Source organism: Ips typographus, linkage group LG16, assembly GCF_016097725.1.
Source record: "Ips typographus isolate SLU linkage group LG16, UJ_Ityp_2.0, whole genome shotgun sequence".
In the NCBI taxonomy this organism is placed as follows: domain Eukaryota; kingdom Metazoa; phylum Arthropoda; class Insecta; order Coleoptera; family Curculionidae; genus Ips; species Ips typographus.
This window is the reverse complement of record NC_138437.1, coordinates 7,902,269-7,923,617: the sequence shown is the minus strand read 5'-3', so window position 1 is coordinate 7,923,617 and position 21,349 is coordinate 7,902,269. Positions and strand designations below refer to the sequence as shown.

General features: G+C 33.9%; 3 protein-coding genes across 3 annotated transcripts; 2 read left to right on the top strand and 1 right to left on the bottom strand.

Annotated features, from left to right (window-relative positions):
* Nucleotides 1-90: 90 nt before the first annotated feature.
* LOC145738953 (polycomb group RING finger protein 3-like) lies at nucleotides 91-1,389 on the bottom strand. The gene is made up of 3 exons (XM_081994160.1): nucleotides 1,156-1,389; nucleotides 945-1,097; nucleotides 91-891 (listed from the first exon to the last, which is right to left on the bottom strand). The coding sequence occupies exons 1-3, from the start codon at nucleotides 1,265-1,267 to the stop codon at nucleotides 479-481; spliced, it is 678 nt and encodes a 225-aa protein (XP_081850286.1). The 5' UTR covers nucleotides 1,268-1,389; the 3' UTR covers nucleotides 91-478.
* Nucleotides 1,390-1,445: 56 nt separating this feature from the next.
* On the top strand, nucleotides 1,446-8,963 carry Nup205 (nuclear pore complex protein Nup205). The gene is made up of 26 exons (XM_081994137.1): nucleotides 1,446-1,722; nucleotides 1,831-2,026; nucleotides 2,086-2,340; nucleotides 2,393-2,589; nucleotides 2,641-2,794; nucleotides 2,850-3,031; nucleotides 3,086-3,243; nucleotides 3,337-3,506; nucleotides 3,562-3,669; nucleotides 3,726-3,881; nucleotides 3,947-4,054; nucleotides 4,112-4,271; nucleotides 4,450-4,644; nucleotides 4,703-5,029; nucleotides 5,080-5,403; nucleotides 5,466-5,800; nucleotides 5,855-6,049; nucleotides 6,180-6,492; nucleotides 6,547-6,792; nucleotides 6,846-6,952; nucleotides 7,003-7,233; nucleotides 7,290-7,776; nucleotides 7,829-8,061; nucleotides 8,112-8,320; nucleotides 8,374-8,521; nucleotides 8,573-8,963. Exons 1-26 carry the CDS (start codon nucleotides 1,558-1,560, stop codon nucleotides 8,782-8,784), a joined length of 5,571 nt encoding a protein of 1,856 aa, XP_081850263.1. The 5' UTR covers nucleotides 1,446-1,557; the 3' UTR covers nucleotides 8,785-8,963.
* Nucleotides 8,964-9,428: 465 nt separating this feature from the next.
* On the top strand, nucleotides 9,429-21,246 carry Klp31E (kinesin-like protein 31E). Its single transcript, XM_081994139.1, has 8 exons — nucleotides 9,429-9,947; nucleotides 15,958-16,149; nucleotides 17,601-17,862; nucleotides 17,920-19,858; nucleotides 20,064-20,395; nucleotides 20,446-20,612; nucleotides 20,670-20,855; nucleotides 20,963-21,246. Exons 1-8 carry the CDS (start codon nucleotides 9,910-9,912, stop codon nucleotides 20,973-20,975), a joined length of 3,129 nt encoding a protein of 1,042 aa, XP_081850265.1. The 5' UTR covers nucleotides 9,429-9,909; the 3' UTR covers nucleotides 20,976-21,246.
* The last annotated feature ends 103 nt before the right edge of the window (nucleotides 21,247-21,349 follow it).

Genomic DNA, 21,349 nt, shown 5'->3' with positions numbered 1-21,349 from the left:
CAATTGCACACTGTTGCCACATCCTTTGCCTTTTACCATTTTTTTAAGACTACCATTTTGAATGGATAAATGGTAAAAGCAACAATGAGATAATATAAAAATTGTTTATTACACAAAAACCGTCACATTACAGTTATCTTTATAAAAATGTACCTTTTTCTGATATAAAATTTGAATACTTTCATTGGTTTATCTGCTTTACAATAATATATACCTAAAACATGAAACAGAAATTACAGATGTGCCTTTAAACTGCAAAATTAAAATAAGTATCACAGGGTCCGTAAATATATTTAAAATTTTAAATGTATTTCCAAACCTTAAGGTAATCAATTGAATCCACCAAAAGAAAAATAAATTATCCACATTTAATTATCCTAACAATTGCATCAAAAAATTATACACACCACAATTTACTTAAAAGAAAATAAGTAATAAACTGCTTGTTTATTAAGTTGTATAAAAATATAGTCTGAGCTCATATATCAATTCGCGGCCGATATTGCAAGGTTAATGGAGGGTTTTGAAATCTCCATCTAGTGACATACACAAACTTCAATGTATGGTCTTTACCCAGTAATTCATCATTACAAAGAATATCAATATCCCTGTATTTATCCATACCATTCAAAACTTTCATTGCCACAAACTTTTTTAAATGTAAAATTGTAGCTTGAGCAGAACACCTTATAAAACGACGTTTTAGGGTTTTAAGATGGAAACTAATACACTCTAAGCAAACATTGACTTGTTCATCCTGTCTGTGATAATCTGATTCAGCATGAGGGTCTGGTTCATGGTCCCCATTGCTTTCACCATTTGTAAGTGGAATATCTTTAGGATTGGGCAATCTTCTAACTTTATAAAATTCTTTCTCTCTTTCAAGTTCATCTAGGAAAACAAGAACAAAGTCGCACTATATACCTAAAAAGATATCAACTTACTTTTCTGTAGGTCTGGTACAAGCTTATAAACAATATCCTGCATGGTCCTATCGAAACTAATGTATTGTAATGGATGTGATTGATGAATAACAATGTTGCATGTTGGACATGTATTGTTCTCTTCCAGGTGTTTGACCAAGCAACTTTTACAAACTACAATAGCATTTTTAAAAGATATATCACAAGTTGATTAACTATCCTATGTACTTACAGGTATGCAAGCATTCTGTCACAGTTGTGGCATCTATTAAGTAACCCCTACAAATTTTGCAAGATATATGATTATTGAGGGTTCTTAGTTTAATTTTCCTTTCCATTGTCATAATTTAAATGAAACCATAATTAAATGGTTGTCTAAAGAAACACAATATAATAAAAATAGCAAAAACATAAATTATAACCCCAATTTCTTCAGCTTGGTGTAGGTCTAACAATTGACATTTCATTGGACATTTGGACAATCTCCGCATTTGACATTGACAAGTCAACACTGTCAACTACATAACCACAATTTTGAACTAGTAGCTTGTAGCTTGTGTTTTGGAGGGTTCGGTTATTATTTGAATTATATCAAAGTAACTTATTTAAAAAAAGCAGGATAAACCATCCCCAAATGGCTACCCCTCCTGGTGAAGATGTGTGGAACTCCTACAAAGAGTTACGAAGTACAGTCTGGAATTATTTAAATCATAAATCAAAATCTGAGTTGCCGGCTACCGACTTGGAGAATATTTTGATGAGACACAAGCCAAACTTTGCCACCCTTTTACAAAATCCTGTAAGTTTAACAGCTCTTTTGAAATATGTAAGGGCTATGGATCAAATTTGAATTTAGTGTTTTAAGTGTATTGTTTGTCTAACCTCAAACTTTTCTTGTATGTTTTAGCCAAAAAGCACCAAGAAACGTGAGGAATTAAAAAATGCAACAGTTGATGGGATATATGTTAGAGGCATTGGTCATCAAGTTATATCACAAGAGTTATACCAAGAAGCAATTATTTTGTCTGATATGTATGACATGAATGAGCTTGTTGCATTGGATTTACTTTGTACTGCACAACTACAAATGCCCTATTACCCTGGTAACTAATCTAAGAACATGGAATACCTAGTTTTACATTATTTTCTTTAAAATTATTAGGTTTAGGCAGAGGCTTAGTGGCAATATTACTTTACTATGATGGAAGAAAATCTTTGTTAGTTTCTCTACTTTATTTAGTTCAAGCCAGAACTGGCATTCAATGGAATAATGGTCTAAAACCGGAAATATCAAGATTTATAACAGATTATACAGATCAATTATTGGATGGTGGTCTTTTTAATAGAATTTTAGATTTATTAAGATCTCTTGATTTGACTGCTGAGATCAACAAGTTGCAAGAGAATTTAGCTTTAGGTATGGTTATAATAAGAATACAAGGTTAACAGTTTTAAGTTTGTAATTTAAGGTGGAGCAAAGCACAGAAGGGAAATAACAGACCTTTTTAATGACATCAGAGTCACTTTAGCTGATGTAGTGTTTTCTTGGTCTATACAAAGTGGTCTTAATAAAAAATGTACTTTAGCTTTGATGGATTATCTTAAGCAGTGCAAACTTGATACTGAAGCATCAGGAATTATAGATGATGTTACTCTATTTTTACAAGTGGGTTGTTTCAATTATCAGCTTTGTGATTTTTTAATGGGTTTTGTTTAGATGGCTTTAATATCAGCCTTTGATCTAAGTATTTTCCACACTAGAGAGGATGGAGAAGAAGTTGTACAGTCACTACCAATTTTGTCTGATACAACTCTAATTACAGCCCTTGTTTCTGATTTGTTGCCCTCAAATCCCAAGTGGGTTAGTCAAGGTTAGAGTTAAGTAGTAAAACTACTTGAAGCAGTGTATAATACAAAGAATTTTAGGCTTACAGGCTTTTACCACTTTTGCCATGTCAGTCACTTTAGCTTCTTTAAGAGTCTTACCTCAAAATTATATATTTCAAGACTCAATCAATAAGGAAGACATTTTAGCTGATTTTGCTATAGAAATAAATGTTTTTAGTTTTCTGCATAATATAATTTTGGAAAACAAAACTCTTTACAAGGTGAATTGACAGTTGTCAGTAAAATGTGAAAAATTCATATGGTTTGATTTCTAGGAGCAATACTTGAATAAAAGAATGCATAACTTAATTACTGATTTTGTGGTTTATATGTACCCAAAAGCTAAAGATTTACGGATGAAGGCTAATGAAGTATCTAGGACTTTACAAGTGTATATTCGTGAGGGTCTGGAAGGACCAGCTAATCTTCCAAGGTTTGTAATATGAGTTTGTAATGTCCAAAACTCATTAATAAGTGATGGGTGTTTTTTATCTTGATTTTATTTTACTTGTATACTTGATTTTAGGTATTTTGAGTATTTGCTACTGTCAATAGGCAAGTTTTACTCTAATAACTCTCAAAACCATGACCTGGCTTTGATGTGGTGGAGTCCAATTGAGGTCAAACCCAATCAAAGTTCAAATATTAGAGTTCCTCCTAGAACTGTTGCATTATTTAAATTCATAAAGCTTGCAGGTAATTTAGAATTGAAACTTTTTGGTTTTCTATTTAACATGGTTAACTACTTTAGGTGAAATGCTTCCAGCAAGTTTATTTGTCCCTGTAATAAAAATGTTAAGTGGATTGTCCTCGACTACTGAAACTGCCAAACGTTGTTTCAATATGTTAAAACAGCCAGGTTTTTAGATCACTTCATCAAATTTTAAGCAACTGCCTTTAGTTGTGTTGTTTTAGGAACTGTTTTATCCCAAACTGTAAGCTGGGATCATTTCTTTATATCGTTTGGTCAGTATTATACAAATTTACGCACTGAAACTCCCGTTCCAGTGGATACAATGTATAGAATTAGAAGCAACTACCATAAAGGAGTCAGCCCTCAAGAATTAGAAGGTGCATGCAATAAAAACTCTCCTCTCACATTTTTTACTTTATTAAATGCTGTTATATGTCCCCAGGTCTCCATGCAGTTTTATTAATAATCAGAACAGTCTCTTTGCATGATTCAGTAGCTCGTTTGGCTTTTTGTGAGCACCCAGTTTGGACAGCTTTAAACATTCTGTTAGGTATGCTTCTCAAACAAATAATCACAATTTTTTAAAATTCAAACTTAAATATTTAAGGTTTGGTCAGTTGTTCAGTTCCAATTCTCCTGAAAGCTGATATACTTCAAACTTTGGCTGTCCTTTGCAAGTCTGTTAGTAATGCCAGTAAAATGTGGGTCAGCCTAGAGACTTCTCAAATTATTGCTACTGTCCCTACAACATCTAGTTATGCTCCTAGGTAAGTGACATTGTTTTCTGAAATTCTTATTCATCTTTTTATCTGGGGTAAGGTTTAGGTGGTTTTTATTACTATTATAGGTATCCAACAGTAACTTATAACAGTATATGTATATTGCACACTCAGTATCAGCAAACATAACGATATATTTTAATGGCATTTTAAATTGGGCTTACAGAGGCATCCAAACAGAGTTGGACGAAATAGAGTCCAGAATGGAAGAATATCCACTAACACGAGCCGTTCTTCAATTATTAGATAACTTAACCACATTTGGTATCCCTAAAACTTTAGGAGGCGGCAAAAGAAAGCCCGGATTTGACCCTTACTTAGATTTTATAATGAATTGTGTTTTCTTAAAGTACAATTCAAGGTAAACTATAGTTTGGTTTGAACTATTTAAATATATTCAATGTACTGGATGTTTTTAGATGTTACAGAGACACTGCAGAGAGATATGAAGTGGCTTTAATATGTTTAAGATTGTTTGACAAATTCTTAAAACACTACACTCCTAAATTATCTGATTTTCCTAAAAGAGGTCGTCTTCATCTTAACAGTCCGCCGGGGTACCATTTAATGGTTCAATTTAATAATAAAACTGAAGCTTTGAGTTTGATTTTGGAGTTACTAGATGAAGGAATTCAGATGTTTGAATCTTATGTGCCATTTCACGGCCAAGAATTACTGCAAAAGTGCACCTATACATGTTTAACTATAGTTTTAAAAACTTTGGCGTTGCAGCCTAAATTTGTGGGGTCAGTATTGAGAAATCTTTGTTTGGACTTGGTGCTATTTTTAATTACAGGGTTTTGGCAAGTACTTCAACTAGTGTGATTTTAACTAATGTTAGCAAACTGCTTATGTCAATAAATCGGCGAACAGGAAGGCCAGATCATTGCTTGAATATAGCTAAGTTTATGGGATTACAACAATATTTACCTCAACATCCTTTAGTAGCTGTGAGAATTATACTTTACATTACTTCAACACCAACAGGCCATAACAATTTTATGACTATTCTTTCTTCGAGTGAGAATGCACAAGACTCTATTAAAAACGGCTTTTTCCAATGTCTAGATTCGAGAAGTGATGATGTTATTACTAACAGTGCAAAGTATGAAATTATCCAGTAAGTTTTTGTCAGTGTTTAATCTAGACTGAGTGTTAATTACTGCTTGATTGTTCCAATAGTTTGTTGAGGAAGTGCCTAGATTACCCAGCTCCAAACTTATCCCACTTTTTATTGGGATTTGATCTGAAACGCGACGTATCTAAGACCGAATTTCAATACCCAGGAGTATTGGGATTCCCTAGAACCTGTCTGCATTCTGTCTTATCAATTCTGGATTGCGTTGTTACAAAAAAATCTAATCTACCTTCAGTACTATTAACGGAACCATCTTACCATCTAATCTACCTTCTTGCCGCTGATCCCAAAACGGGAGGTCCTATTTTGCGGTTCATAAGGTCGAATAAACTATTCTTTCCGCTACATTTGAAGCACTGCCGAGCAACTATGACCAAAGGTAAATTTGTACAGACTTTTCCCACAATTACTTATATTTTCAAAAATTTTGTAGATGCGAGACACTTGAAACAAATGTCATGGCTCATGAAAACATTGGCATGTGAATTGTGGACCGCCAGCAATACTAAACTAATCACTTACTTGAGATATTTGATCAGTTTTTTGGGTAACGTGTCTAATAATGAAAAACACCAAGAGAGCATGTTTCTTCATCAGATTTTGAATATCGAGTTAAGTGATTTAAAAGGTAGGTTTTTGGATAAAATTGTGATAACTTAGTCTTGTTTAATTTATTTCATCTTCTCCCGTTTATGAATTACTAAACACAATCTAAATTATAGTCCTCTCAGTGTATATTAAACTTTGAGCATTCCTAGGCGTGCCAAGCGAATCTAGTCTCGCTCCAATTGCAACGAGGAATCAAAAACGACTAAAACTGCGAGCCATGCGAATAAAAAAGTACCGTGAGTCGTGCAACGCTGTCATCGAATTTGCCGATGCTTGGAGACAAGTAGCTGAAGTGATCGTAACTTTCACGTCTCTGGATGTTTTGGACGTAAAAGAACAGCAGGAATTCGGTATATACTTGCTTCAGTATATGTTGAAGCGAGTTGTAGGTTCTGAGCTTTTGCCTCCTGTTAGTAGGCTTCTTTCAGGGTCTGCTTTGCTTATTGTGAATAATATAAAACGGTACGTTTTAGCTTTTTAGATAGTAATAGTTAAGTTAACAAATTTGAACTGTAGGAACTATTTGCAAGAAAAAAGGCGGTTAAATGTACTTCCTTACTATTTGGGATCTTTGAAAGAGATCTTGAACTATCTTGTACAGTGGATAATGATTTCCGATGTAGTCGACGGAGAGCTGCGTATTAATCTGTATGCAGCATTAGTGAGTTTTTTGCAGTTAACCACCGATGTTGAACTGGAACCCAAAGACGATCTTTCACCTGCTTCTAGTAGTACTTACGTAGCTATTTTGGATGGTTCTAGGTTAGGGTTGACTAAACCTTTTTTGATACGTTAAACAACAAAAACTGTTACAGGTCTACAATTAATAAAAAAGGTGATATTCAAAGGTCAGTTGACTTCACCCTATTAAATACTTATGGAGAAAAGTTTATGGAAATTCTGTGCAACGATTTAATTGGAAGTAAGGTATATAAATAGTTGTAGTGTTAGGTTCTAAATTTATGAGCTTAGGTCAGGATGTGTGCAAAGTTCTTGCCATGACAAGTTTCAGCCATTTAATGATGCTAACAGGGGATACCAGTTGGCAAACTTACCTTTCAGGACATGGCTTTTTAAAGCATTTAATTCAAAGTATTATGGACAGTAATGATGAATTGCGCTCTATATTGGAACCTGGTTGTGAAAGTGCTAAAATATTATATCTTTATGTAGCTAAAGTCATGCTGTTGATTCGTTTAGCCGGTGAGAATGTTGTGATTTTGTTTAATTTATCTTAAAAAACTAGTTGTTTAAAACAGGTTCTCCACTTGGTGCACAAATGATCTTAGAGGAAAAACTGCTGACAGTTTTTAGCTCTATGAGCGTCTTCAGTTGTCATCCAGAAATTTCAAAAGTTTGGCAGCCAGAAGGAGATAAATTTCAACCGAGTCATGATTTGTTATATTTGCAACTCTTCACTCCAGTACTAGAAGTTTGCAATGCCATTCTGACCACTTTAGGCACGGAAAATCAATCTGCAATCAGTCAAATTAGCTACTTTCTTATAAGTCATATGAATGTCATTGAATTGGTTTTGAGATCGGGTGACACCTCCTTGTCACTCCCTTATTTAAGAGAACTGGCTCTTCTCACCTCAGTTATATCGCGGATAGCCAACAATGACCTTATCAACATTATGGAAAACCCGAATTTGGTTGTCAGCAACAGAAAACACCTTTATCGCATACAACGATTGATGCTAAACCTCATTCCTAAATTTATCCTGTCCGAAGAGAACATTAAAAAGTAATAGGCGCAAAATAAATTTGTCAGAAGTCTTGAACATCATCAATTTTAGATTGTTGATGCATCCAACGATGGATAAAACGTCTTTCCAAACTTCCGACAGACTGGTTTACGGTCTGCAAATTGCAGCCAATTTAGTGTGGTATCCTAGGAATGTAATTGCCAACAACGATATAGAGCACGAGGAAGTTGGAGTTATCTTTTACCCGTCATTATACGACCCTCAATTGCATGTAATGCAAAGTCATTCGATTGGGTATATTAATGAGCAAGAACCAAGTTTAGGTGAGTTTGTAACTTTGACAACTGACTGGTAGTTCACAATGTTTTTCCAGGTTCTATTGTGCAACAATTATTACATACAGTAAATCATGTCCACCAAGCCAAAGTAACCTTGGACTTACTAACTAGAAAGTTGAATGAAATCCCTGATATGAATTCCTTAGAACTAAAATTGTTCTTGGATGGTGACATGGATATTTTGGATTTAGATGTTAAACGCGAAAGAGCTTTTGAGGTTATTTCAGAGAAGTTGTCTAAAAAGGTACTAAAATTCACTTAGTTGAAATGTTACTTCATTAAAACTGTCATTTACAGAAAAAGGAAATCGACTACTGCATTTTTATTATTGAGAACGCGCTATTCATTATTTGGGCTCATTTAGACTACTTTCTATTGAAAGCTATACCAAACCCTAGAAGTACAACTTATATTCACCCAGCTTCGAGTGGCACCCATCTAGACGGTTGGTTGTATGTGGTATTGTTCAGTAGATTTTTTAAAGTTCAAGTTTCAGTGTCATTACCATCAGGCCAGTCTGATGCGATTTCCAAAGTGTCAACGGAAGTAATTAGTAATTTAAGGCAAGGTTTAGTGTCCCTATTTAATGACAGCTTTAGTAATCAACTCTTGGAGACTTCTCAAGGCCGGTCAGAACAGGACAAGGGCCTTACTGATGCCTTATTACGTAAAATTAAGAGACTAGTTCAGTTTGTTCGTGTACATTAAATTTGTTTTTAATTGTTAAGTAAGCTCATTAAGTAAATAACTATTTTTGCAAGGCATTAAGCTACTTTATTAATTTATACTATTGTCCTTATATTTTTTGGAATAGAATACATTTTGAGAACTATGAACATGCCTATAAAATTTGTGGAATAAAGTTTACAATGATCGTCTACCTAAAATTGCTTTCCAAAGTAGTCCTACGAAAGTATTTAACACGTGACCTAATAATACACGGGATTATGTGATGAACATTGCACTCAACACCCAGTATATATTAAATAGGAAACTCACTACTGACTATTTTTAGAAGTACTTAAACTAAATTAAAAACACTCTTAATAAAACGAGAGTATTTAATTAAAAGATTCGCTTTAATGGAGTTATCAATTTGCAATCCCGAGAGCCGAGCCCTTAAGGCTGGGCATTATTGATTTTTCTTTCCACTTTCAGAAATAATTATAAAAAAGTAAAACGTGGGAATTCTATAGAATCTTAAGATTATTAAAATTTTGTAGATTATGACCAACCAGGCATATAAAATTGTATAAAAAGTTGGTCTGAAACAAAGAACAGTACCAGTTTTAGCGGAACCGCAGAATGACTTTAGACGGGCACCGACATGGTTCGGTGTTCACAATCTACCTGTGTGTGCAGGTACTTCTCTCAATAGGTATACAATTCAGATATACAGTTAGTCACCTTCGAGCTGTAGTGAGAAGCGGTGGACTGTAATACTGAGCAAGCTCCACAAGCCCGATCTATAATTTGTTGTAGTTCAAACGTGTGATATCGTGGTCTTTGTCTCGCTCACGCGAATCATGTGGGACGATCCTACTAAAGGTTAAGTTTTGGACTGATACTTTCACTGCTGGACCATCATATGCGTTAAAACAAGATCCCGAAGGACCGAAATTCGGAAGTTATCCCAAAACATGACTGACAACCTGCACAATCGGCAGTTAATTGCAGATATAACGACATTCGTTTGCCGGGATGCTGTAAATATCGTGCCGGATTTTTTTTTATCGCTTAAAGTTGAGTTTAATTAGTAGGTGTTGAGCAGGTGTCTAATGAAAGGACGCTATTTAATTGTCTTTAAGTGCTATTCCAGAAGAAAGCCAAAAAATGGAAGACGATGATGTATCAGTTCGGGTTGCTGTCAGGTAAATTTAACAAAATTACACAGAAAAAAAACAAGATAATGTAATGATTAATTAATCTCAATCTTCAATATTAGCATCTTTATGTATACTTTTGTTTTAGTGGCAATCAAGGTTGTAGTGTAGGTAGATTTGCAAAACGCAAAAACATTGAGTAGCAAAATAAAATAATTATACATTCAAATGTCTACTAAAGAAGAAATTACACTGGACATGAAATTTATCAATACTAATATCAATACTGAGCGAGTGATAAGATAGGAACTAATCAGCGACTATCACACACTGTTTATGTTTGGTCGTTTGGTGTATATATTAACAATTATAAATTGTCCAGCTAAAATGATTATTAGATAGTAGGCCATAACAGTGAATATTAAATTCTATTTATCAATAAGAACCACCTGTATGTGATTGGATTACCATACCTATACCTACCACAACAAAGAGTTTTTTTAAAGGAAAGGTGTTATCTGGCAAACAAAATAAAGCAAACTCACTTTTAGTTTATTGTATTAGCGTACTTTAATTAGCTAGAATTGAAAGCAAAAACAAACATAATTAAATTCAGCGCTCGCTGATGAGCAATTATGGACTATAGTAAGCTAATTAAGGGAGTATGGAAATGGCATCTTCTGTCACGAAACAAGTCGTTAAAATAGTGGAAGTAAATTAATTACCAGGATTAGGCTGTCACTTTTATTATAACGAAAATAAACGTACTCTTAGTTTAAAATAAACTTTACGCACTGGTCCTGAGGGGTTATGGCCTCGGATATACTAGGTGGCCCAAAGTACAACAATCTCTAGACACACGTAAACTAGTTTTAAAGCGACTGGCTGTGCTGAAAATTCTTGTCCCGAGGCTTTTAGTATTGTTTAGGGACTATTTTTAGCTCAGTTATCTATAAATATATGTACAGGTGTGAATTTTTTATAGAGAAAAATGCGGCCTTAGCTCATCCTATGAGGTCATAGAGAACTATAGTGATAAAAATGTTTCTATTTTACTGTCAAGGTTGACTCTCAAAAATGTGTGTCATATCTCACTATATATTAATTATTTTAGTAGGTACAACTTATTTAATGCCCACAAAATATCACCTTCACACCTATGACTGAAATAACATAAGTGATAATTGATTAAACAGTTAAAAGCACTGTGTATATACTACAAACGTTCCGCTTTAAAAAAAGAAACAATGAGCCAGGAATATCCTCATTGTCTCTTATTGACATCCGACAAAAAAGCGGGAGAGACGCAACAGTAAAAATAAAATAAAGCATGTAAATACAGGAAATAGGCTCTATTTATGCGATAGGACGCTAAATTTGTTCAATCTAAATATAGGCAACATCTGTAAGTAGACACCGAACAAGTGAACTTGCTGTAAGAGGGCTTTTTATTTGTCAAATATTATATACATTATGTAAATAATCTCGTAAGCGCTATTGTAACTTTTAGTAGGTTATAGAAAAAGTTGCAGTAAATATTTGCTTGGTGCTATTGTACCCCACAATTAAAATTATACATATTTTTACCATTTGCTAAACGTTTAGTATATATGAAATTGGTACCGAAATTGAGGATCATTCTAAATAGAAAAACAATGCTTGAAATTCCTTTCAATAAATGACAAAGCTACTTTTAGCTCACACAACCATTGTATTACAAACTTTTATTCAAAAAAGCCAGATCCTTCCGTCCTGTTTGACCAGATTCAATCAAAATTTGATTTGCATCGGATTATAGCGTGTAACAATTTTATTTGCTCCATTTTAAGGTGCCTACGCAATCACCCGACCGTTTAAGATTAATAAGCAATTGTGCACATAATCTGACTACTCATTAAATTTTAGGAGGTATTAAAATTTCACACGTAGCTGATTACATTTCGTCTCGTTAATTTCCGTATAAGCTTTATACAGATTTTAAAATCGATATTAAAAATCAACTCAGAACCTTGTGTTTTTCCTCATACAAAATTTGGTCTTCATATGTCTATAAACATGATAATGACAAAAACAAACAAATGAAGTAACCAAGTTTGCATCATAATCTATCTTGAAAATTAACTAATATAAAAATCAATATGTTCAAGTAATAACCCATTTGTACCTCTGTTTATTCAAAGACTAATGCGTGGGATAGCAAAAATTACGAAAGCTCTGGCGTAGGTGTTTGCAATAGGGTTTTGAAGTGCCTAGAACGTAATTATCTACCATGAAGCATTAGAAGATTGTCTTGGACGCAAAAGTGGCTTTATGGTAGTCCTAGAAACATAATTGCTATAACCATCATCAGCAACTACCTGAATGGAATGGATTTTCACGTTTCTGTTTCTAGGAAACGTAATTTAAATTTATAATGACAGTCCTAGTTGTGGGGTACCGCAATGCGGTCTAATACAAACTTTATGAATGGTAGTACCCAAAGGTGCATAGCAATTGACGAGGTGGTCTTATGTATCTAGTGTGGGTCCATTAAAAGTATTCAGCTATCCTGTAGGCGTTCTGTAGACAATATTTAAATGTTAACGACATAAATGGTCGGGGAAATTTAAATAATACGAGTACCATGTACTTTCATTCTATTGTGGGTCGTTAAATTATTAATTCCAGATTGTTAAATATAAATAACATATTAAGCTCCATTAAAAGTGTATCCTTTCGAATACACATAATGTTATGATTCATCCGTCTTATTTTAAATATATTATAGACAAAAATAAACGGCCTAATTTCACGATTCCGCCTGTCCTTTATGTCGATACACGTTGCAGTCTCCTTTAAATTAATTATAACTGTTGTACGTATCCATCTAATTTCGATTGAAAGAAAATTATACGACCGTTCAAATATTTTTATTACAAGTCAAAGAACCGCACTCGTTAATACAAAGATTATGATCAAAACCCTATTGTGATCAAGGTTGAATTTCTGCTATGACCAGTGACGTCGTTTGTGCATAAGTAGTTCCTGTATAGTATTACTTTATCATGATGTGGTATAAATTAGTTCCTGTCCTGCTTATTTAGTTTTGATTTATTATTATAATTAACGTCCCTGGTCAGCTATAACCAGACCAATTTTTAAGTATACATAAAACCTTCACATATATGCTGCTAATGTCCAGCCTCTGGCCAATGTCTTGATTGAACACGATTATGTATCCCATTAACCATTTTAACTATCATGTAATAACTGCAACTAATAGCCCCACTTGGTACGATTAGGAAACAATTCTGATGATGACACGGATGACTTGAATAATTAGTGAAAACACAAGGAAATAAGTTTATTGATGATCTGCAGTAAATTTATACCAAAGGTTTCAAAATCATTAAATCGTTAATATTACAGTCCCCTTATTTATTGTGTCTTAAGCCAAGTTCTCATATCCGCATTTTGCGTCTTGCGTCTGACGTCACTTATTTCCTATTGGTAGAAGCAAAATTTGAAAATGACAGCCCGCAAGTCCGTCCGTCAGCTGAAAATTTACTGTCAGCTGTAAATTGACCAATAGGAAATAAGTGACGTCAGGCGCAAAACGCAAAACGCGGTTATGAGAACTAAGCTTGAACAATTTTAGCAAAAAAGGCACGTTGTTGATTTTGTCATCTTGTCTAATTAAACACCTTGTCATTTGCTGTGACTTTTTTTTAAATAAATATCAAAGTTATAAAAGTGCTGAAACGAGCACGGAAAGAAACAGTTTTAAGATGGCATCCCGATTATTACACCAACTTGTATGAAAGAATATCACGGGCTTTAAAAGTGAGTACTGCTACCCTATGTCGAATAAAAAAGGCTGGAATTTAAACTGACGACTCCTATTTCACCAACATTTCTAAGAAAATGTCGATCAGAAAAACCAAAATAACTACATTTATGAAGAACACAATGAAAGATCAAATTAATGTATGCTAAAACGGTTATGATGGAATGGAAATTTTGCAAAAAGAATTATTGGACCAAAATGTTGGTTTTGAATGGAAATAGACCAGTCTAGATAAGTAAACTATCTCAGACAGGAAAATCACTATCAGTCAGTAAAAGTCAAAAATGTTGTTAATTACCAAGCTATGATTTATGTTGATATGTAGTTTTTTTAGCTTTAAAACTAGATACAGAGACAAAAGATTTCCACTTTGAGTGTAAATGAGCAATGAGTGAACCTACTTCTTGACGTTCTTGACCTTCACCTGCTTGACGTCATTCTCAAAGGGTAAAATTTTGTCTTTCTCCAGTTTTTTTCTTTTTTAGTAGTTTGTCAACTTGTAAAGCTAAAATGTATTTTTATGTGAACATATTGCATAAAATTGTATATTTCAATGCCTTCTGTAGCTCAAAAAAATGGTTGGAAGCACACTGCATGTTTAAATAAAGTTATAATAATTGCACGCTATCTATATTACGTATAGTCTCGTACGTATTTAAGCCAACGTAATAATTTTGCATAACAACTTATTGACCAACTATGTTGAGTAGACAATTTTCACGCATTAACGTCATAAAATTCTACTTAAATTATCATAATTATGTTTCAAACACTTGTTACCTACTAACCTGTGAGATGTTTCAATACATTTACTTATTTTTGTCAGAATAATTGCAACTTGTAATGATAATTATAATAAAATAACATAATCCTACCCGAATAAAGTTCATTAGGTCTTTATTGACAAAAAAAAAGATAAGATAACATTAATCCACCATGTAGATAATTTAACACTGGTCGTAAGCAAAAACAGTAAAATCATATAATACGATTGATTTCCGCAATGCTTATTATAGCAAAAGGTTAATAATCCGATAAAACAGTTTCCTCATATTTTCCGCAGTTAAATAGGCACGTAATAAAGCTTTAAGCAACACTATTTAGAACCATTAATAATTCTTTATTAAGGACACCCTGTAACATACCATTTCACCATATTGATATTTTCTGTTTGCATATCCAAACATAAAAATTACAGATTGTGTCACGTTTGAAGGTGGTCATTCCTATTTCGGAGTCAGAAAAACTGGTTTTCTTTGTTAATCTTCACATTCATTTTCGCTGAAATTTTCATAATCTATATTTATATAGGTGTGATGCGATAATTTAAATTGCGTTACTAAGTTCTTATCAACTTACCGACAGGGTGGGAGGTGAACAAAAAAAATAATCAATAACATTAGTTATTATTTAGTGACAAGATAATTAGGAGTATACTAGATATGGAATCCTCGAATCAATACTTCTCATCGAAATTGTTATTGAAATATTCAAGTAATTGTTGAATGTTTAAAGAGTGTGTTATTACTTTTTTGTTTTAGAAGTGAAAGGTCAAGAATCCTTGATAACATGTCAAACTTGACAAACATTAACTCATTTAATTGAATCGTTATCCAAACTTATATTCCAATTTATACCAAAGGACCGTAATATTTTTCAATTTTTTTAAAAATAGTTAAGATAGAAAAATGTAAAGATTAGAGGTCTTTTTTAACTACAACTACTTTTTGAGATTCAGTATCTCAGTAACATGAAGAGCTAGAGAGGCGAGTTTTGGCTCATTTTTTAGTATTTTTTGTATCCCTTTTCTAATGACGATTTAGTTAAATTGATAGGAGTGTCAAAATTCCGAAATCTTGTTGTCTTATGAAAGAAGAAAATTCAGCTGAAAATCTCTTTGCCTTGCTTTCAATAAAATCAATAAACAAAAATAATAGTGAATGCAAGACTGGTTAAAAGCTAATGCAATTTTCGTTCTTTTTTTATCGTTTGATGAAATAAACGAAATCTGATACTTAATATGCTTGGTCTCTGAGGTATTACATACAGTAAACTGAGACAGTACAAAAGGCTTCACACGCACCGAGAATTAAATTTCACAACCATCCGTTATTTTTTTTTGTATCTGTTGAATTTGCAAGACATTATTAAATGCAGAAATGTGCAACCAATATCACACTACATCAGAGGATTTTTTTATTCAACAGTAATCTATGTTTAACTTTTTTTCAGGATTAGGCCGCAAACCCCTAGAGAAATCATTGACATGTGTCAAATATGCACTACCGTCACCCCTGGAGAACCTCAAGTCACTCTTGGTAATGACAAGGCATTTACGTACAACTACGTTTTCGACAGTGATTCGCATCAAGAAGATATTTATGAAACTTGTGTAGCTTCTTTGGTCGAATCTTCATTAGAAGGGTAATTATTTCTAATTAACTGTATATTAGTTACTTATACACAATATTGAAGAAAAATTAAGTAGTTCTCCACACAGTTTGCACTTGCATTTGTTGTACAAAGTATTAATTAATACTGAATTAAAGTCCCATCATTTATTTCCTTAACATCATGGTTGAATTAAGCCTTGCCCATACAATAAGTACTTTAAGTAAATCAGCTAACGTAACAAAGTGGATATCAACACAGAAATGCCTTTCATTTCTGACGCAGCATTACCCTCACAGAATGTTGACCCTTATGCGACTTTAACCTGGTTAAACAAAATTGCGAATTTAGTCGAGTTCCTGTTTTAAGCAACTTCCACCTTAACAAACGGCATTAAGTTGCGTGACTGCAGAATGTGCCTCTACTATAATTCACGTTAAATGACGTGGTTGAACCGACCTATTCCCATTAGCAACCTCTTGCATAATCCCTGTTTTGCATTACAACAACCGCAATCCTACATTTAGGTGCAAACATCGATAATATACATACGTACGGGTGAACTAGAAAGATATCTGTATCTAAAAAGCCCTGGTGAATGTTGAATCGTGATAAGACTAATATCTTTGTCCTCGTTTTGTACCGAAAATAAAAATTTAGGGTGTTATATAGGTCACAAATTGTACAATATCGCAGTTTTGCGTGCTTTTGCCTACAATGGCGATTTTACCCTCAAAACCCATTTTTTGGGACACCAGTTATGTTAAAAATATTAGTCATTTATCCAAACTTGGTCAACCTTGGTTTTTTTTCCACCTTGACTTAATATTTTGTTGCATAATATACAACGCACAAGGATTCCTATTTGGAAGAAATGAAACACCCTTGTAAACAACCTACATATGCTTCTACAACTCCCCATAGATTCACGATCATATAACAATTAACTATCATTATTTACAATCGACAATACAATGCAGTACGAAGCATGCTTTCATAATAGATCTTCCTTTTATGGTACCTTGCCGATCAACTAATTCTAAAGCCCCTAATAAGACAATGCCACATTTTTGCATTTAATTTAAAACCATTATTAGCTTGATTAAAGTAATTAATTTTACGCACAAGAAATCGTTAATTTTAATTTTAAAGGGTAAGACCTTTTAAACATTTTATTTTCCACCAAAGCAAAATAAGCGTGAAATGTCAGGGAGCTGCTCTAGTTTAGCAACAAAGGTTAGCCGGCTAGTTAAACATTGATACCACTAGTATTTCCCAAAAAAACTAATTTTCAATAAACATGCAACGCCATAATTAAAACAGACATGAAAAGTTTGTTCGACAAAAAAAAAACAACACAATTAAACATAACAATAGAGCACTTAATAATTATTTTCCAAAATAACATTGTCCTTGTACTGGATACGCGTTACACAGTTACACCCTGAGTTATATTTGTAATTTGAACAAAAATAAATCAACAGGTACAATGCCACAGTTCTTGCTTATGGACAAACAGGGTCAGGGAAAACCTATACTATGGGTACAGGATTTGATGTTGAATTGCTGAATGAGCAGAAAGGAATTATTCCAAGAGCCATCCACCATTTGTTTGATGGAATTAAGTCTCGAATTGACAGAGCCCATGAAAGTGGAATCCTTGCCCCTGAATTTAAAGTCACCGTACAGTTTATGGAGCTTTATAATGAAGAAGTTATCGACTTATTCAATCCGTCTTACACTAAAGTGAGTTGACGTTAGGGTAATTGAGATCTCAAATAACAACTCGCTATTCTGTTTCAGGAAAAAGTTTACAAAATCCACGAGGACCCTTATGGAGGAATCCAAGTTAAAGGAGTAACGTTTAAAACAATTCAAAATGCTGAAGAAGCTTTACAGTGCCTAAGGTTGGGGGCATTATCTCGTACAACAGCGAGTACACAAATGAACACGCAATCTTCGAGATCCCATGCTATATTTACGTTGCATATAAAGCAACAAAGATTAGTGCCTAACGAGGATGAAAATGTGATTTCTGATGAATTCGAAACGCTGAGTGCCAAATTTCACTTTGTTGATCTGGCAGGGTCGGAGAGATTGAAAAGAACCGGCGCTACTGGAGATAGACAAAAAGAAGGAATCTCGATAAATTGTGGTTTACTAGCATTAGGCAATGTAATTTCAGCTTTGGGAGACAAAACAAAAAGGGCATTGCATGTCCCGTACAGAGACTCTAAACTAACGAGGCTCTTACAGGACAGTTTAGGAGGAAATAGTCAGACTGTGATGATTGCTTGTGTTAGCCCTAGTGATAGAGACTTTATGGAGACTCTAAATACGCTTAAATATGCTAACCGAGCCCGTAACATTAAGAATAAAATATTCGTTAATCAAGATAAAAGCTCGAAAACTATTAGTCAACTTAGGCAACAAATTGCCCAACTTCAATTGGAATTAGTTGAGTATAAACAAGGAAAAAGAATAGTTCGAGAAGATGGTACAGAATCTGTTAATGACATGTTTTACGAAAATAATATGTTGCAAGGTGAAATCAACAATCTACGGACCAGAGTTAAGGCTATGCAGGAGACTATCGACGCATTAACCTTGAAAAACACCAACTTACTAGCCGAAAAAGCAATGGGTGGTTGGATAAGTAGTAACAGCAACAGTGAGGTAGCTGACCTGGTACAAGCTTATCTCAAAGAAATCGAAGAGCTTCGTGCCAAATTGATGGAATCTAATAACACTTGCGAACAACTCAGAAAACAGCTAAGTCGTTCGCAAAGTCCTCAAAGACAAAGCATGTTATTCAACTCCAGTTTAATAGGCGATAACACTGCACTCCTTGAAGAGGCCAAACGCAATTTACAACGAGAAAAAGAAGCACTAAACCGCAGATCTTTAGAAATTGAACAGGATAGTGACGGAGACAGTGAACAAGAATCTACAAGCGACAATGAAGAAGTCAACAAAGAACTTACCAACGAACTAATAACCTTAACCAATGACATTGATATGAAACAGAAACTAATAGACGAGCTAGAGTTATCTCAAAGACGAATGCAAACCATGAGGCAGCATTATGAGGATAAATTACAGCAGCTTCAGACGCGCATACACAACACACAAGAAGAACGAGATAAAGTCTTACATAAATACAGCAGTCATGCTGAACCTTCAGACAAAATTAAAAAAATTAAAGAGGATTACACCAGAAAAATAAGCGATATGCATAGGGAACTGAAAAGACTCCAGGCAGCTCAAAAAGAACACTCCAGATTGGTAAGAAACCTCAGTCAACACGAACAACAACTAAAAAGTTACAAGGATGAACTGCTTGAAATGAAGCGCGCCAAAGTTAGACTGATTAACAAAATGAAGGAAGAAACACAGAAACACAAAGAGGCGGAGCTGAGACGTGAGAGGGAAATTGCTAAGCTAAAAAAAGAATCCAGGAAAAATGCCAATGTGATAAAGACCATGGAAAATGAACGGAGAATCAGGGATCAAGTATTAAAAAGAAAACAAGAAGAAGTGTCAGTATTAAGGAAGAGCCAAAGAAGCAAGTTGAGTTTGAAAGCAGCTGGTCGACTTCCAAATAAAGCTTATTCTGAAAGGGATGCTAAGCAAAAATGGTTGCGAATGGAGAAGTCTGTTAATAATATTGCTTTGAGTCGTAGAGGATTAGTAGAGCAGGAAGTTCGAATGGAACATTTCTTGGAAAAACGAGAAGCTTTAGGTAAGTTTTTATGTTGCATGCACATGTCATTTCCAAAAAAGTTCCAATGCAAAGGACTTTAATATACCTACCTTTAACGTCAGTTTCCTTACAAACTCTTATTGCCAACTCAGTTTAGCTACTACCTAGTTTGAAATTATGGTCAGTGTTGTGATTTATAATTACAAAATTTTATCAGCTTGCTAAGATTCTGTTAAAATTACAGGTAAAGAATTAGAAGCTTTAGAATTGAGAAGAAAACAAGCTGTTGAGAAAAATCAAGATATAACTCAACTAGACAGTTATATAGAAGACATTAAAGAAAATATTAATTACGTCCAAGAAATAATCGCGGAAACCCAGCATAACGTAATGGATATAGAGAAGAACTTGGATCCAGCTGACACAGCTGGTTTAGAACAAATTATCGCGTCAGTTTACGACGTTGAGGAAGCCAAATATATTATACAGAAACTGTATAACATGACTCTTGCTCAGAGTCATGCTGTCGCTCAACGAGATGCCAAACTCAGGGAAAATGAGGCTAATTTAGCTGAGGTAAGCAAAATTTTACATTGAGTTACAATTCTGTAAGAATTAAATTACAGCTGCAACAAGAAGCTAACGTTAAAGGCCAACTTTTGGACCATTTACTTCATAATGAAATTCCAATATTTTCTAAGGAGTTAGTTACAAGTGTTTCAAGTAACACTAACGACACTACTAGTTCAAATAATTCGTCCAGATCTGCGTCTCCAGCTCCACCAGATACCCAGTAAGTTAACCCTTAATTAGCATGATTTAATCAAAAGTTAAAATGGTTTAATTGCAGTCTTCAAGTTCCTGAACCTCAAGTTCCCCAAAGCAGAGCAAAAGTACGACGACGAACAGCTCACCCTAATGAAATGCTGTTCGGTCTTAATGCTGGTTCAACCATGACACAATCTCACGACCCTCACAGCATGTTTAGACTTGACTACAGTTTACAGAGGGTTCCCAGTGTACCCGGAAGTCTGAAGTTAGTATTTGTTGAATTGATTTTCAACTTTACCCCCCTCATATTCGCCATATTATCTTGAAAATCCATAAGCAGCTTTACATAACTTATACATTTTAAACTTACAGGTTGAACTCTTGATAACTCAAGAATTACGTGTTTACTCCGCAGAACATCGTTCTACAGGGACGCACAGCAGATTTAGAAAGGTGTTTTCTTGTTGTAACATTAATAAGTGTCAGTTCTACCTACCTACAACTAATAATGGTTTTACATTGTTAATGTTAATCGTTTTCTCAACGTCTTTATTGCTATTATTAATAATGTTGTTAATAATTTTATGACATATAAAAAATATTTATAGAGTAACTTTAATTCAGCTAAAGAACATTTATAAAAAAGTAAAATACAACCTTTTATTTCTTCCCTTTATAAAAATTTCTGCCACCCAAACTATAAACATTTTTGGAAGGTCTTTCTTTCTTCTTTCTGTTTCTTTCTTTTTTAAATCTGTA